The sequence below is a fragment of the Periophthalmus magnuspinnatus genome, chromosome 21 (assembly GCF_009829125.3).
Source record: "Periophthalmus magnuspinnatus isolate fPerMag1 chromosome 21, fPerMag1.2.pri, whole genome shotgun sequence".
Classification (NCBI taxonomy): domain Eukaryota; kingdom Metazoa; phylum Chordata; class Actinopteri; order Gobiiformes; family Gobiidae; genus Periophthalmus; species Periophthalmus magnuspinnatus.
The window spans coordinates 13,466,567-13,481,614 of record NC_047146.1 but is presented as its reverse complement, the minus strand read 5'-3'; the positions used below and the strand labels follow the sequence as shown (position 1 = coordinate 13,481,614).

Below are 15,048 nucleotides of genomic sequence, written 5' to 3'. Positions count from 1 at the left end.
AGGTTGCCATGGAGATGCGGCCTGACAACAGATCTGGACGGCCATTAGCACAGATCATTAGGCAGAGCTTCTTGTGGGGCCAGGTGAGGTCATGAGAACATGCGCCAGTGCCTGGACCATGGCCTGTTAAGGGATGGTAAATGCACCAGGAAGTAGAACAAAGGCTGTCTGTCCAATCAGAGCCAGCCCACTAATCCCAAACGCAAACATGGCTAAACATGTAGTTCTATAGCTAGCTACCGTCTTTGCGCAATCTTGTACATTTAGAAAGCTTGGGAACATGAATCGACTAGCCTACCTAAAAATAGCCGTCAGTCCAAAGCTAATTAGCATTGACAGTGCATTTTTATAGCAAATAGGCCGTAGTACTTGCCTGGGATACACACAGAATACGCACTTATTCAATACTTTACAAATTTGCGAGTCTGGTCACTGGCGAATCTGCCCGTTTTCAGATGGCTGTGATTGGCAGGTGGATTAACCATGCATGGTTCGTCCGGAAACAAAGGAAAAACATGGATATTTTAAGAATGAGCGAATGAATGAATCAATGAGCAAAGAACTCAACCTGGACTTGCCAGCCAACTATAGTAATCCAGACCAAATGTTAAAACAGCATCGCCAAGTTGCTGACAGTATAAGAATGGCGATTGCTTTCACTGAGCTGTGTAAACATTCATTGACTGGTTGGTTTACACTGCTTGTCAATGGCTGTGTGTCAAACATTGTTCTGACCAATAAAAATATGAAAAGGTTTAGTGGGAAAAAACTGATAAGACTGCACTGTAAATATGCAAACCTCAAAAATTTATAGTGTTAGTGTGTCACAATAGTCAAATTTCAAACTTGAATTTCCATACTAAAGAATATTTGATCCCGATTTTCGATATTCAATGTTAAAAAAGAACAATTTGATAGATAGTTTATGTTACTATGTGTTCTAATTTTCCTGTTTATGCGATTTTTTAGCATCAATACTTGCTCAAATGAGTATCTTTGTTTTGGTAGTGATTAATATTTGATTTCTGATACTTTTGACAGCCTTACTTTGTATAATGTAAGTGATTAAGCTATAAGAAAAGCAAGAAAGTTCACTATGCAGGGTGTGGCACGACTAAAGTCTTGTCTTTTGTTGTATTTAAGTAAGCCAAGATAAATAATGATCCCCAAAAGCCAGCGTTTTAAATGAAAAGGATGTAAATATGAAGAGGGGACCTTGCTATACAAATTGCTCCTCTTTTGGAAAAGTGCTCACCCTTGTTCCTTTGAGGCCGCGCACAAAGGAACTGAGGTCATTAGTTCAACCTTTCTCCGACTGCTCAAACCGCGATAGAAGACACTCATCTGTGGGCACAATAATAAAAAAGAGAGGTCTGAACAAAACTAGTTAAAAAAAGGCTAAGCAGTGGTCCCACAGGCCTAGCACTGAATACACTCTCCGCTGACAGCTCAAAGTAAAGCCGTGCATTGACAACAAAAATTTCTGCAAGCTCACGGTTACGAGAGGACAAGCTGTACTTTTCATTCCAAAGAGCTGTGCCCAAATTGGAATTGCAATCTTAGCGTGGTGACGTTATTCGCAGGAAAAACAAAAACACAAATTCGGAGAAGAAGAATGCGACCATCCGAGCAGGTCACGCTGTAATTAAAAAAGGCTGTGGCCTGCCGACTTGAGCCGCCATGACACTGTCTATCACCCCTCCGTAGACACGTGGAGAAGGAGGAGCCGTGTTAAGTGATAAAGTTCTTTTTCCATGCCTTTGAAGCAGCGGGGGAATCAGTTGGCAGCTCAAGGGATGATGGGTAAAAGGAGGAGGTGGTGGAGAGCAACTTGTGGATAGATGACATCACTTCTAGCGCTGATGCGGTTAAGCCCCCACGCTATTTGTTCAGCTTCTTGTCTTTTGTTTCTAAGCAAAGGTTAGTGTGGTTGCCATAGAAATACAAACACAAATTACCAATCACCTACGGATTGTACGGCATCTAAAAAATGCTCCTCTTTTGAAGTTGCTGCTTTAAGTCGGGGCTGTAATGTTACTGCTGATACAGAAATCCATTTTGGGCGTGCTATGGTTATAGCTATTTTGCACATTAAGCTAACTTGCGAATATAAAAGGCATAGGTATTGTGTCAGATGCCCTTCCTCTCTTTATATGAGCCAGGTTTGTTGAGTAACCCATGTGATACTCAAGTAATGCGTATAACCTACTAGAAGATGACACCACCAGGTCAATCTACAGGTTAGATCTGTGAGGATTTGAGCCCGTTTTATTTATTTTTAACAAAACAAAACAGTTCAGACATTTACTTCCAAGTCTGTAGTCAAATGTATGGAAGATAGATGTGTTTAACGTAATACTGCGGCATTCCAGGCACGATCCTATCCATGTTAACCTCCCAGTTAAGTTTGCATCACGCATACAGGACTCCTTGCATGCCTGAATGTCTCTCTGCACTCTTTACTTCATTTCACGGAACACAATCTCGTTCAATAAAGCCAATGAGCCAAAAAATGATGGAAACTGTTCACCGGAGTAGCTTATTCCTTGCTAAATGCGACAGTTCTCGTTGTTGCTACTAGCTAATCCCATGTGGTCTCCTTGTGCACATTATAAGCTTTGCGGAAACTGTATTTGCTTTTTCATGATGGTGAGTCAGTGACATCTGAAATACTGCAATAACACAATTACTTCACTTTTTCATGCAAAATCCTAAACCTGCTTACGAGGTAACTCTTTTCAGCCCTGTGTTGTTAAGGGCCAACTTACCCATGTCTGGTATTTGCTGTTAAACTCTATGTAAACAGAAAAATGTCAAACGAACTGCCTCAGCTCATTGCTTTTGCCCAGCAGCCCTTATTTAGTGTTTCGGAGGGAGACTGGGAGTGCCCGCAGTGTATCCACCTGAAGCATGAGTATGTGTGTTTGTGTGTTAATATGCGAGGGAGCCAAAGATGTGGTTTGAGCTACGCCCTGCTAATCGCTGCCTGCTGCCGGGTACACCTTGCTTTGATAGCTGCGCAGGTCTCAGGCTCAATGGTCCCCTTTATCCACAAGGTACATTCTTTCAGTGCTCCATTTGAAAACCCAGGGCAAGTGTCTGGACATGAAAACCCCAGATAAATACTGAGTTGGCAGAAAACAGAATACATGCAGTAAGCAAAGCCATTTAAAAGCTGTTGAACCCGCATTTTAATGTTTGTCAATATTATGTTTAGGTTCAGTGTGTTACCCAAAGTAATTAAAGAATCAAGCCAGCCGGAATCTGCAAGCTGGATTTAGCAAGTGGCAAGAGACTGATGAAATGTTTATAAGGGGGGCACAATTTGGGGGGGGGGGGGGGGGGAATAACTGCACTTGCGTAGTATTCTGTGCAGAGAGTGCACTGAGAGATTGAAAGTATATTATGAGTATTATAATTAGCTTTGCAGTGGTCCAAATGTATTCCTCATTGACCTGACTAATTATTCACAATGAGTTTATAAGCACTTTTCACAGCGCTCAGAGACCAGTGTGGAGCTTTGTCGTACTAGTATGCAAAGGCACACTTCCTGATTATTGGACAATAAAAGACTAATTTTGCTCAAAACACAATATCTGAAAAACACAAAACATGTATAGATCCTTATGAATTTCAGAACTAGTTTAAACTACAGGTTCGACACGACACATGAATGAAAATTAAGGGACCGGAAGTATGCAACAAGTTCAGAACATTACTTTCAACAATCTAACAGTCAAATAAAGGCCAATATGAGGTTAATGGTTGGACAACTTTTTTTCCTAAGTGTTTTCGGAAAGGGAAACCAAAGGCCGTTGCTAAAGGAGTCAGTGGTTCTGGTCTGAGCACTAGTTATTATGGCTATTCAAAGGTTGGTGAAACGTCTTTTGAGGTTGGGTGCTTTCTCCATGTGCGCTGCTGCCTCTGCAAGTAGTGTGTGTGTATGTATTGTGTGTGTGCAAGTGTGTGTGTGACATGAGACCATCCTGCCCATCCCAGCCTCTTGGTATGTAGCATGTTGTCTGTCATCATGGTCTAGACTTCCTGTGGCTGACTTCATGCATCCTATTTGTCTGTCTGCCTATAGACTTTAACCATTCACAAAATCCCAAAGTTGCAGTAAACATGCACTTTTAGCTCTGTTGTTTTGTCAACATACTTGGACTTGTATTCTGTCTCTGGCATACTGAAATGTTTGTAAAAAATGTCTACAAATGTCTGATTTGATTGCAATTACAGTACAATTTGCAAATCATATTTTCAGGATTCAGTACAGTTTTAAATTGAGACTGAAATGAGAAGTGTCAAATGAATCAAAAAATCCTGTACATTTCAGAACATCCGATTTTGCCTGAGATCGATGGGGGTCAGGTAGATAATCCAATCAGAGAAACACATTGTCTGTCTGTATCAAAACAAATATGGCTGCTTACAACGTCGTATTTCTGCAGAATCAAACTCTGTAAATCTGATGTGAAGGTAATGACATTTTATTCAAAATGATGTGTGAGCAATGAGCTCCTTTGTTTCACATGCGTCACTGAAGAAAAAGCTGAATCTGATTGCACGAACATGTTTGGTTCTGGCTCGAGATGCAACAGAAGGCCTAAATATTGTGTTGTATTATACACTGCCTGGCCAAAAAAAAGTCGGCACCTGGATTTAACTAGGTCTAGGTCTAGGTTCAACAACAGTCTGTGCTCAAAGAATAAGGTCAGCTGACACATGAATATACTGAATGACCAGGTTATTCCATCAATGGATTTTTTCTTCCCTGATGGCACGGGCATATTCCAAGATGACAATGCCAGGATTCATCGGGCTCAAATTGTGACAGAGTGGTTCAGGAGCATGAGACATCATTTTCACACATGGATTGTCCACCACAGAGTCCAGACCTTAACCCCATTGAGAATCTTTGGGATGTGCTGGAGAAGGCTTTGTGCAGCGGTCAGACTCTAACATCATCAATGCAAGACCATGGTGAAAAATGTATGCAACACTGGATGGAAATAAATCTTGTGACATTGCAGAAGCTTATCAAAACAATGCCACAGTGAATGTGTGACGTAATCAAAGTTAAAGGCGGCTCTAGAGTGTGTGACCTTTTTTTTGGCCAGGCAGTGTAATATTGTATTGTATTGTATAAGTTTTACTGAGAGGTATCGTTGTAGAGTTGCCAGGCAACATCAAATTACAAATTCAATTCAATTGCAATATTGTGCTGTCCTACCAGCCAGTGCTTCTGTGTGTTTTTAAAGTCCATACAAAGTCACTTGATTTACTGTCAGATAGTATTTTACCAAGCCAGAATATGTTTTAATTATCTCCAGAACACATTTGCTTGTCCTGATACATGTCTCAAGGCCTGGAACATGTTCATCTATCTATGGATTAAAACTTTAAGGGAGTTTTCCTTAAGAACCCATACAAGCCACAAGATGAAGAGGGAGTGTGTCTGAAAATGGCTGCGGCAGATGCGGAGGAGGCTGCCACCCAGCTGGTCTCGGAGCAACATGGAGCGCAGTGTGCCCTATACCGCACTGTTTGGGCACAATCCGTCCACGGCTATAATAAATCAAGAAACTTCCTCAAATTCAGAGGGAAGGAAATTTTAGCTCTGGGTTCAAAGCACATATTCACTGCAGCTGTACAGTACGGTGCAGGTTAGGGTGACATGCTTTTATGGGTGTTTCCACTGGGCTTAAAAGAACTCTAAATAAGTCCGGTATACTGTGCGCGGTTATCCATTAACTATATAGTCTTAACTTTTAAGCATCATCAAGCTGTATCATCAAGTTGTGGGTTGCATTGAGGATTACAAAACAGTAATGCCCCTCTCTCCATTGCTGGCTGTGCTGTAAGGTCATACATGCTCAAAGAATATTGTGAATTTATGTTCTGTTTTGAAACTTTGGGTGAGACACATGAGCTTAACGCAGGCCACACAAGTCACCACCATTGTACTGCATGCATCGTAGGAGACTTTTTTGAACGTAAAGTCTGCCTTATTGAAATAAAATGAGCAAATTTTAACATGCAGTAAGCCAATTCTCTATAGCTGGAGCTGCAATGTAAGTTTTAATTAAAATCTGTAAGTACCATGGATAAATAAATATCACAAGTATAGGTGAGAGATTTTAGCACAATTCCTGATGGTCCAAAACTTGCCTGCATATTGGTATGGAGAAAATGCAAAGAAAATATTGCAATGTTATTTTTTGTCAGTATTACCCATCGCTAGTCTAAGTATGTAGTTTAGATTAGGTCCACTTAGAATACAATTTCACATCTAAAAACACAAAACACATGTCAACCAAACTCGTGTTAATCGTGTCACTCACTATGGAGACACATGTTGAATCACAAATTGCAGATACAGGAAATTTAACATAGCTCTTGTATATTTTTCCAAAGAGTAGTCAGAATGAACCAATAACCTCCTCTTACCATGTGTCTAACTGTTGTTTCAGCTTCTACTCTTCAGTGGATTTATTTTCCCAAAAAACAATAAGAGCAGGGTTTGTGTAAACAGATAATTGTCCATTAAACATTCTTCTCTTTTTCAGTATAGACACATAACTGCGTCCAGCCACCTGCAGTTATTGTTTATTGAGGGAAGTGTTCCCATAACAGTAAAAATTCCTTTTGTTGAACCCCTGAGGGAAGCTGCAGGAGAAAGGACATGAGGCACAGAGGAATCTTTCAAATGTAAGCAGATGTATAGCAGCATCAGAGCAGTGCCAGGGATGTGAGGAAGACAAGATGATCACAAAAATGGAATGAACAGAAATAAGATTAATCCAACATGAATGCATACAAAGGCAAAAGCAATTATTTTGTGTGTGTGTGTGTCAGCCCGTATCATTAAAGCAATACCTAGGTTTTATTTTATACATTTCTGACCTACCTCTTGGTTGCCATGCACTGAACACTGAAAAACATCCATGCTTACTGTGAGTGATGTCGCCTCTCCACAGATATGGCCTGTAACTTGAGTAACTTTTGCCTTGTTTCTATTGGTTTGTTACTGATCGTTACAGTCCGCAAGTGTCTCCACTGTCTAAAGTGAACCATACCACTCTGTTTGAAGCCCTAGAGGGGTCTGGGGCCGGTAAAGTACAGGACTGGCCAGGTGCTCGAAGGCCTTGAGTCTGCACAACTCCACACAGAAAAGTGGTGCCAACTGGAGCTCAGTGTGAGCACATGAATGAGAGAGTGAGGAGTAAACAGCTGAGCCTCCTCTGAGCCCGTGTGATTAACACTGCGTCAGCCACAACACAGACAACAGTGTGCAGCTGCCTGGAGCACAGCTCCATAACCAGCACTGACGCAATTAAACTCTACAATATCGCACTGTAAGCAAGACAGCACAGCAGACAATAGGGCTCTTTAGAACACTATAAAACAACTGTTAGTTTAGAGCTGGCTTCTGTTGACAATTACAACTTACATGGGAATAGGATTTCTAATATGTTGAAAAAAAGACCAGTTAGTCTAATAAACACAAATGCATTGCATTGCACTCATGAAAACATAAGACACGAGGTTGCATTTCTTACAGGCCAATAATTTCATATTTTGTTTGTCCTTGGTGCATTTCTCCATCCTAATAAGCCGCTAGCTGACAAAACACAGTCCAAACAAGTCCTGTGAGTCAAGTCAAACCCCTGTCAAATGAAAGCAGGTAGCTAATAGAGCTGACAATAAATATTGAGGGCCCCCTGCCCACCATTAAACACAATATAGTCATCTTCTCCTGCCTCGGGGTCCCAGATCTGGCTATTAAGTTCAGGGAGGCCCACTTGCGACACAAAAACATGCACATCAAAGGCGCCAGTCCACCGCAAACTAGCATCCCACTTCCGCCACGGCGGCTTATAAAAAGGACTTAAAAGGGATTAAACGCAATTCCAACAAGATCCAGACTACAGCAAGGAGGAGTGGGAAGAATCTAGGAGGAGCGCAGGACTTAAATTAGCAAAGTGTGTGTGTTTTGTGGTCTTGGCAATACGCAGATCGCAGAGGATAGCTAATGACTGGTGAGGGATCTGGCACAGGGGCCCCGACTTTCTGACTGTGCTTTTAAGTTGCGTTCGGTCCGCAGCCACCATGTCAAGAGTGACATGTGCAGAGCCATCTAGCAATTACTCCAAGGCCCGCCTTCCCACTGGCTTCTATTATATCTCACTATGGGCCTTCCAGGAATCATGGCCCATGCAAAGAGTGAACGGACAAGTACAGCATCCGTTGTAGTAAATGGTTTGATTTCTTTGGACGTCAATAGAGTGGAGCCATAATACATAATATAAATAACTGACTACATAGTTTCAGTGTTAGTGCATGGGGAGAGAACATTAGTCATTTGTAAATCAAAATTTGCTGAAAGAAAAATAGAGCTATGATGCCTTCTATGACGCAAGTATTTTGTTTAAAGGTGCACTATATAACTTTTCACGTGCTTGTCTCCATAGGGATTATTGCTGTGCCTGGTATGTTTCATAGTACATTATTGAACAAATTGATCTAGCATTTATTCAATTACAATTCAATTTTTTACTTAGCGTGGACTTCACAGGTCTGACGTATAACTTGCCTTGTACTGGATTGTGTCCATGAATCTAGACAAGCTTAAAGCCGCGGAATATTCTGTGTAAAAAGCAAAGAAGTTGATCGAAATTGAGGGGTTTTTTTTGTCTTATTGGCTATGTAGAGTAACCAGCTCTAAGTTGCATTGAGGCTATGTTCATGTGCTTCTCAGGCACCATACGAATAAAGTAGGACTATTTCTTACAATGTGGCAGGAATATAAATCAGCCTTTACTCAAAGTCTTAATTTGTCCAATACAATTTACAGGCAATGGGCAACTGTTGTCTGGTTGACCTCTTGTCTGTCTTTGAAGCAGAGGACAGCAGAGAGGAGTGTCCGGCGTTTATTGTCTCGGCATGAGAAAGGGAGGCAGAGCACTCCGGTTTGACGGATGGGCCCCAACTGTGTGAGACGGGCACAGATAAAGGGCCAGGATCCCGCCATAAAGTCCCCTATAGGCCTCATGTACAGGACCTCCTGGGCTGCAGTGTGTGGGACGGCTCATGTGTGTCGGAGCCAGCGCAGAGGGGAGGGGCAGGTGTGTGATGTCATCCGCAATTCGGAGAAGGAGTTTGGGAGATTATAAAATTCTAATAAAAAGGTAATGAAGGTTAAAGTGAGTACAGGAGGCATGGTGGCAACACTGGGCATAGCTACATTGACAGTAAAATTCAGATAACTCGAATGAGACAACCTAACAATTAGTGGATTTTTAGTGTGTCATATTTGGGTGACAAAGTACATCCTTTCGCCCTTTAATTCTTTAATTTCGTCTTTGCCATATTAGCACTTTTTTCCTGAATGTTCCTTGTCAATACTTGTACAAACTTGAATCGGAAAGAAATCAGATTACTCACATGAGATATAATCAGATAATGATTATGAATGTAGCAACTGTTAATGGTTAGCTGCTCATGCTAATTGAAATGTAGCTTATATGTGGATTTCAGGCAAAGGATAACCAATTTGAAGTATATTTCTTATTCTAAAGATATAAACATTTTTATTTGACATGCTTATTTGCTATGTAGAGTAACCAGCTCTAAGTTTCTATCAGTGATTCACAAACATTTCACGAATCACCTTGACAATTTTTGGATCAACTATCACTGACGGCTAACTTACAATAATTTCACCTGAAAAACTAACAAACTGTCGACCAAAATACCCCAGGTTTAAAGTCAGTCTTCTGGTAATGGGAGTCAATAAAAGGTTAAGGGTACAGTTAGCTGCACTACAATTTCGAAACAAGCTAGCTAACAGGTTCAAGCCCTGTTTATGGTCTGAGAGTGGGAAGGTGGGTTGTCAGACTGATTCACATAACTATGATGGACCTCCATGATTTGCTTCTGTCGGTGAAACAAAGTCATAAAGCAAGCACATTCATGTTAGCGGTGTTTGCTGAGTGAAAGACGTCATGATAACCTCAAATACGGAGAGAATGATTAAAGCGGACGGCGGGTTAAAGGCAGATGGGTGGTAGTAAAGCAAGTACAAACTGGAAGCTGCAGTATAAGCAAAAAATGGTCAATCTTTTATGTCACGCCACATCTTTGGAGGGGGGCATTGTGTGAACAGGAGGCTAGTCCACAATGTGAGACTGACAGTGATTCATGCTTAGTCATGCTGGAAAATACAGGCCAGTTCAAAAGGAAAAGAAAACATCTGGTGCAACACTGCTGCAACTTTGGAGCCAAAGTCAATACTGTATGACATTGTTCTCTTGTGACAGTGGCGCTGATTTTACGATTTAAGAAACAATGCGTTATCATAAATACACTTGCAGCTGAAATCCTGTGCAGTTTTTTTTTTATACAACCGTTTGCTAAGTTAGTAAGCTAGTACCGGTAATTGTTTGTTGTCAGTGCTCTACAAAAATCATCAATTATACAGTAGAACTAGACAAAGCACAATGTGGAGTAAAACAGTGAAGCTAGAGCAGCTCAGTAGAATGTCACCAGAATGATGGGGAAATCTGAGTAAGTGGGTGTGTAATATTTTAGTTTCTTATATTGATCATTTCACTGTATTTATGGCTCATTACATAACAAATCACATTCCTTTTTAGACAAATCTAACTTGTCAAAAGTCTTTAGGGATTAAAAGAATTAGCCTGGGCTCTAAACACTGGGATAGCAAACTTGCATCAGATTACAATGCTAATCTATGTTCAAAAAAAGCAAATAAACATAAAAATAAATATTCGCCTTCAGTCCCCAGTGAAGAAAAACAGGAGAGGACAAAATTATGTACCACTCATTATAGCTAAAGTTTTCAGGTTTGCAGTATTGTTCAGTATTAAAAATAAAATTGGAAATGCACTGTGTACTATATAGCGTTTTTTTGTTATGATACAAAAATTTCAAACTCATATCAATACTAAAAAATCCACTTAATACTCAGTACCGATTGTGATACCAAAATGAAGATGAAAGCGCTCACTTTTTAGTAATATAATGTGATTTTCATATGCAAAACAATAGTACTTTCTTTACCTTAGCATGAGGTCTTACACTAAAACTGTTCAGGAAAGCTCAAATTTTGTCCTGCTAATGTCATTTTTTGCAGTATCGAAGCCTAGATATTATTTTTAGTAATGCATAGTTATCTGATTTGATACTTTGGACAAACCTAGCGCTATATACACATTTTGATGAAGAAATGCTTGGAGGTTGCAGCTGCTTTTCATTCCTGTCTGTGTGCACACTTTGGCAAAGAGAATGCATGGAATTCATCAGTACAAAATTGTATTTAGACAGATGCTGAAAATAATATCTGAGGTGACTGCCTGTTAGCCAGCAAGGTTAAGAACTGCCATATTTGTGCTTTCATCTCAAGTTTTGTTTACCATGTCTTATCTCTATCCATCTCATTTAAACTGAAAGAAAGTCTACAGTAACTCCATGTGGAAACAATTGGACATTCTACAAAGGAGCAGACGACAAAAGCACATGTTTGGGAATAGACTGTCTGATGGGTTTAAGATGCTAGTTTCCAGGAAGCCTCCACATACCTGGATCCTTCTTGCTCCCCTTTCCCCCATCTCTGTTCTTCTTCAACACGGCCTTGAACATGGCAGAATTCTAGATATCCTCAATCTACAGCTCCTGGAAGAAAAAGACAACAAACATTAAAGGATTTTGCAAGATTTTTTACTTTTTAGAACTTTGTTAAAATTGTTTCCCTTTGGCCCATTACTCCAGTCTACCCTTGTTTTCACTGCCACCGGTGCACGCCTACTCCTCTTTACTTCATTCTAGACTATTATTTTCTTCAACAATGATATGCATAGGATTCGACAGCGCTGCTTATCACAAATGAAAAATAACAAATCTGGTGTCCGTTAGTGTGATTTGCAGCTATGCGTAGGAGGGGGCAACAGCATGCTGCACTTTGTTGTGATGAGGGGCAGGCTGGAATCCTCCCAGTCGCCAAGTCAGCGGACTTGTTGTATTTAAGCACAGACTGTACAAAGAAGTGGACTAAGGGAGTGTGACGTCATCCATAGCGTTCGGCTCCAGCCAAATTAAGCTCATCAAAGCTGGCACTTATAGGGATGAATTTAGAGCCAAGTTGCATATTAGGAATTCCGACGTGAGTATCAGCCAATCTGGAGAGAGGACGTTGAAGGTAACGCCCCTTCCAATAGTTTAGAAGGGATCAGGGACTTAGCAACAGTCAATCACATCTGTCGCTAATGCTAGCAGGAGCAATCTCAGGAAAGAAGGCGCCTGATTTGTCTGTTATTAATGTTCACATCGTGAGTTAGGGACACAATAGTGAAATAAAAATTCCAGGAGTCTGTGGAGCCGGAGGCGCACCCATGATCACTTCCTATTTGGAACATGACAGCTAGCAGGTTAGCAATGTCCAATTATATATAGAGTCTATGTATTGGATCAATACTGCAATTTAAATTGTCCAAAATATAACATGACGATCCATGGGTTATTATAACTATACAGCAGACAAAAGCACAATATGTCTTCATTAAGTGATTCTGAACGCAAAATTATGTCTAACCACAACATACAAACACAGCAATACCCTCTGTCTACACCGCTTAACTTTTATGGAATTTTTCCCAGAGTACCACCAATCCTGCTGGCCATGCACGGAAAGAATGCTTTGCTATTTAAACAAAAAAGAATGTAATCTGTTATCTTGTTATGCCGGAAAACACCTGAATATCACAAATTCCATTTGTAATTGATGTGGGTAAACTTCAATATTAGCTTAAGCTCCTTTGTTATTCCTGGAAACATTAGAAAAAAAAGACAACTGGTAGTAAGTAAATTTATTAAGCATTAAATAAAAAAATATATATATGTATAGTTAGCTGGTTTCTCTTATTGTTATGGGAGTCTTGCCTTGTCAACACAGAAAAGCATTTGAGAAGTTACGATTGTGATATTAATAGCACTGAAGCAATCTAAGAATGCAATCAGACAAAATACTGATGTCAACCAAATAAGGATATGCTACTGCAAACACAACACACAGTCCATGTACAAGGCTCTCACTGAGGACAGTTTCAAATATATGTCCTACTTCTAGTGTGGTCCAGAGGAGTTGCTGATTCACTGTCTCTATGGTGTCAGGTAAAACAGTGAGGTGTGTGTGTGCTGTCAGTCAAGTGGAAAAATCTCATATCAGACTGTATTTTTTTTGTTCACTTTTATCTCTCTTAAACTTAAGTCTATATTTTCGGTTGCCAGTTTCCAGCATGGTTCAGGTTATTTTAAGCCTGAATATCATATATCAAAAATAAAATGTCTGGTATTTCATGTGACCCTCTTACAACACAATGTAATCATAGTTTATATGTCCACAAAAGGCAAATTGAGGGGAAGTAAGTTGCTGTGCAAACTCTGCAGAGATTTGCTTGATCTTATGTATTTGAACGGCACCATATTTTAGTGATAAGTGTTGTCATATATGGAAACGCAGACGTGAATAAAACACAATCTGATATTTCATGTTTAATTCGAGATCGACACTTTTTGTTGGTTTTGTAACTGCTAATGTGTTGTTGTTAATGTAAATGCTTTTGTATGTGACACTTGGTTGCTATGCCGACAAGTGGATGTGAAGGTTGTGGTTAATGTTACTGGAGTTTAGAGACCTGCTCTGCTGACTTGAGACTGCTGTTGTTTTGTGCTTGTTTTGGCGGGGGTTACAGCCTGCAGTAGCCCTTGTGTTCAGAAAATAAACAAGGAATAGTAGTTCGGCGTGTGTCCTCACACCAGAACGCTACAATACAATTGCCAAAATTTAACACTAGTTTTAGTACTTTTAGTAGTAGTATACAGTATACATGGTTTTGTATACTTTGTAAAAAAAAAAAAAAAAACACAAACTGTAACTTTTCTGGTGGAGGGTCCACTACATGCTCATCTCCATGGAGATGTCATTGCTTTGCCTAGAAAATACCACAGTGTGGCATAAAACTATCTAGTATATATTCAATTATAGCCGTTTTTATTGTTCAAAAACATGACTTGCTTCTCCACAGATCTGATCTACAACTTGGCCTAGTGGCACAATCTGTTTGACTCCAAGACATTTAATTCTAAACATTCAAAGCAAATCAATAACATCTCCAAGGAGAAAAACAAGTGTCAGACTCTCTACTAAAAAGTTATGTCAAACCCTTTTAAGTAGTAAGTAATTACACTGTCAAACTCCAGTTTTAATAGATGCTATGTTCTCAGTTGCCACTTCCTCTCTGTCATTTTATACTTCTGATAATGGGACAGATAAATGCAGAGCCATAAAACACAATCTGCCCTGATATCTATGTCTCACTTCCTATAGCACAAGGCTTGTGTTACTTGGGGTGGTCCAGTTTTTGCTGTCGTTGTTTGGGACAATATCCTGTATGTGTCGAGTCCTTTCACTCAAATACAGATACAGAGATACTACAAGTGTACTACAACAGAAAGTAAAGCCTTTTTAAATGTTATCAGATACAAGATGCACAATGAACATGACAGGTGTGTCTACAAGTCACTACATCTACATGCACAGAGCACTCAGAGCACTAAACACCTGAATTGAAATCCCGGCTTTTTTTGCTTTGATTTTTCCTAGAATAACTAAACTAAACTAAACACAACAACTAGTGCTAATCCGCAATGAAGGGACTGTCCTTTGTCATCTTTCCTGATCTAAAATGCCTGGCTGTTTCTAACCCAGTCCAGTTGAATGCCTCTCCTAGTATGCACCTGGATGCTACTTTTTCCATCCCTCTACAGCTCAAATCTTCTACATAAAAAATAGCAGAAACTTACCCACTATTGCAACAAAACAATGCACAAGATACATATTGAGCCCCAAACTATATTGTTCCAGCTAACATATATTGAACGATAAGACGATATAGTAATAATTGTGACAGGCCTATGGCTGTCTGTATGTACCTACCGACTTCTCCAGATGTGTGGGACCTGGGAGAA

The 15,048-nt window shown here is 40.1% G+C and overlaps 1 protein-coding gene across 3 annotated transcripts in view; it reads right to left on the bottom strand.

Annotated features, from left to right (window-relative positions):
• tanc1b (tetratricopeptide repeat, ankyrin repeat and coiled-coil containing 1b) overlaps nt 1–15,048 on the bottom strand; it is a 138,314-nt gene that overhangs the window by 109,110 nt on the left and 14,156 nt on the right. For all 3 annotated transcript variants that reach the window (XM_033987570.2, XM_033987571.2, XM_055230835.1), the window contains exon 2: nt 11,604–11,697. In XM_033987570.2, coding sequence (XP_033843461.1) covers nt 11,604–11,664 — 61 coding nt within the window. In that variant the 5' untranslated portion in view covers nt 11,665–11,697. The remainder of the gene's footprint in view (nt 1–11,603; nt 11,698–15,048) is intronic.